The 3,138-nt window shown below is 38.5% G+C and overlaps 1 protein-coding gene across 1 annotated transcript; it reads right to left on the bottom strand.

Moving 5' to 3' along the window:
• Positions 1 to 1,944: 1,944 nt before the first annotated feature.
• On the bottom strand, positions 1,945 to 2,916 carry LOC134376849 (olfactory receptor 5T3-like). Its single transcript, XM_063095393.1, has one exon. It carries the CDS (start codon positions 2,908 to 2,910, stop codon positions 1,945 to 1,947), a length of 966 nt encoding a protein of 321 aa, XP_062951463.1. The 5' UTR covers positions 2,911 to 2,916.
• Positions 2,917 to 3,138: the final 222 nt, after the last annotated feature.

The following is a 3,138-nucleotide window of genomic DNA, read 5'->3' as shown; positions in this document are numbered from 1 at the left end:
TGTTGCTTTGAGTAATCTTTTTTGCATCTCCCTTACACAGCAAGAAGTGTCACAGAATGACATTCCAATAGAGGCACTAGAGAGCCCATGTGTAATTTATGAATGATCATGATCTAAAAGAGAATAATTGAGCATATGTAAGACTAGGTTACAACTGGAAATCACCTCCTTAGTTGAATATTCATTAGTATGAATATGTGTTATAAAAGTGGAATCCCAGTAGAAGACAGGGTTGCTGTCCACTTCTCTTGGGGCCAACTTGCATTTTGCTGATGAGCAATATATGCTTTACTTTTGTGTTAAACTTACTTCTAAAGGTGAGCTGCTCAGTTTCTTGAGCCAGCCAATACTTTGTATTAAGCTCTAAGTGTGTATTTCTTACTTTTGTATTAAACTTGGCGTTGGCCCTGCTCAGTCTCTGGAGCTAAGTCGCACTTCCTCTGTGAAATCTGTATCTCTTATTTGTTATATTAAACCTGTTCTCACTTTCTATTGTGACTCTGCTCTTGAATTCTTTCCTGTGGCAGAGTCAAGAACCTGGCGAGAGAGAGGACAGAGTGGGTTGCGGCTGGCTACGAAGATTCCCCAGACCTTCCTCTCCAGTACAATTACATTTTTAAAAAGCAGTGATTATTTCTTAGTTAATCACTGAAAGTTATGTGTTGCTGACATTATCTGGAGCTGTTGATAGAAGACTGTGATTTTTTTTTTTTTTAATATGTAAGAAACGATATGTATTTCTTCAGAGGCTGGGAAGTCCAAAGCCCAGGGAACACATCTGATGAGGGCCTTGTTCTTGATAATGACTCCACAGTGACACAGGATATCACAAGGTGAAATGTCGGACCAAGAGAGAAGCTAACCTCCTCACACATTCTCCTTTTAAAGCCTTCGGAGCCACACACATGACCACGATTAAATCACCAAAGGATTAATCCTTTTACTAGGGCACGGTCCTCACTATCTCATCATCTCTTCAAGGCCCCACCTTTCAATTACCATAAAAGGCAGAGGGATTCACCAAGATGGGTTAGTTTTTCAATTCTTGAGCAGTCATGTATGTTGACTACATACATTGTAGTCTCTTTGCAAGGCCACAGTTTCATTTGTTTTTCCTGAGCCTTAGAAACACTATCAATGAAAATTTATATCCAGCATGAGTATATTTTTAGTAGTTTAAGAATGAATCTAATAATTTCTGTGTTTGAAAAGCGTCAAGGAAGAATTTAATGACTGAAGAAAATTTTATTCTGTAGAAGTAAGCACAGCATAAGCATGTTCGGAAGTATGAGTGGATCTCAGTATGTGAGGGCACATTAAGAAATAATAAATATTTAAAATTTATTCATAGGGATTCTAGAATGGGGAGATAACTCTGTAATGAATGCTAAAGATTTACTGCAAGCGATGTGAGAATTTATTAATTCATAGGATACTGAGGGCATAACCTCTGTTTACAGTAAATAAATGAAAAACAATTAACAAAACTACTAACAACAAGAATAAACTTACTTCAAAGAACATTTATTAAAGTGGATCTCTCTGAACACATACTAAGCATATAGGTGAGACAATTTATTTATATATGAAAAATGCTGGATTAGAGGGCTGATTAATATTTTGAAATATTCTAGTATATATATTCACTATAAACTAAATCCAAGACAGCTTTCATTTCTAGGTTCTGATCACAGAGATATGAACTGATGCCAGCTTTTTCACATGTTTACTCAGTTCTAAATATATACCGGTTTTTTTTTTGTTTGTTTGTTTGTTTTTACCTGTATGGGGATCACAACCCTTGGCAGTGTGGTCTGCCTCATGCCCAGCCAGTGAGCGCACCAGCCATCTCCATATAGGATCCGAACTCACTGCCTCCGTGCTACCAGTGCTGCACCCTCCCGAGTGAGCCACTGGGCCGGCCCTAAATATATACTTTAATTACTAACCAATTTCTCTCAAAAATTTTTTCATTGCCTCTTTTACATCTTTGTTCCTCAAACTGTAGATGACAGGATTTAGCATGGGGATCACAATGGTGTAAAATATTGACACTATCATGTCATGGTCTGAAGCGTAGCTGGAACTTGGTCTCATGTAGCTGAAGAGGATTGTCCCATGATAAATTGTCACTCCGGTTAGGTGAGAGCCACATGTAGAGAACACTTTTTGCCTCCCTTTAGAAGAACGCATTTTCAGAATAGCCAATAGAATACAACAATAGGAGATCAGGACAATCAGGATAGTGACTATTTCAATAAAACCCACAAAGTACAAGAGTAGAAGCTGGTTTGTGTGAGTGTCAGAACAAGAAATAGCAAGAAGAGGTGGAATATCACAAAAGACATGCTTAATTTCATAGGATCCACAGAAGGACAGGCTGAATGTGGACACTGTGTGTACAGTAGCATGTAAAATGCCACCGACATAGGAAGCAACCATGAGTGGCACGTAGACTCTGGGCGACATGCTCACTGAATACAGAAGCGGGTTGTAGATGGCTACGTAGCGATCATAAGCCATTGCAGCCAAGAGGAAGCATTCCGTGGTCCCTAAAGTCACAAAGAGAAGCATCTGTGCTGCACATCCAAGAAATGAAATGGACTTATTCTCTGCCAGGAAATTGACCAGCATTTCTGGGGTGACAACTGTAGAATAGCAGGCATCCAAGACTGACAAAACACTCAGAAAATAGTACATGGGGTTGTGGAGCCTGGAATCCTTAATGACCAGTACAACCAGTCCTAAATTTCCTACCAGAGTAAAAAAATAGATTGCAAGAAATAGAAAAAAGAGGAAGACTTGCAGCTCAAAATCACCTGTGAAGCCTGTCAGTATAAACATGGTGACTTCAGTCACGTTCTCCAACTGATTTCTGTATACATTCAAATCTGACGACAACCCTTCCATTTCAGTTTTTATTCATGGATTCTAGAGAAAGCATCTTGTGACAATAGAATTCATCCAATGAGATATACTTTTTTCTTTCTTAGGGCATAATTATTTCCTCGGTAGTAGTGGGATAGGCAGTGACAATGAAGTTGTACCCAAGTGAATACTGTATAAGTAAAAGGAAGAAATAATTTCATTCATTGGTGGGCTAAATTTATCGTCTGATAATACATCCAAGTAAGTTAT

The sequence above is a fragment of the Cynocephalus volans genome, chromosome 4 (genome assembly GCF_027409185.1).
Source record: "Cynocephalus volans isolate mCynVol1 chromosome 4, mCynVol1.pri, whole genome shotgun sequence".
NCBI lineage: Eukaryota > Metazoa > Chordata > Mammalia > Dermoptera > Cynocephalidae > Cynocephalus > Cynocephalus volans.
The sequence above is the reverse complement of the archived record's forward strand: the minus strand, read 5'-3'. Positions and strand labels throughout refer to the sequence as shown.

Coding starts and splice junctions, on each gene's coding strand:
- LOC134376849 (XM_063095393.1), bottom strand. CDS start 2,910: ATGGAAGGGTTGTCGTCAGATTTGAATGTATACAGAAATCAGTTGGAG.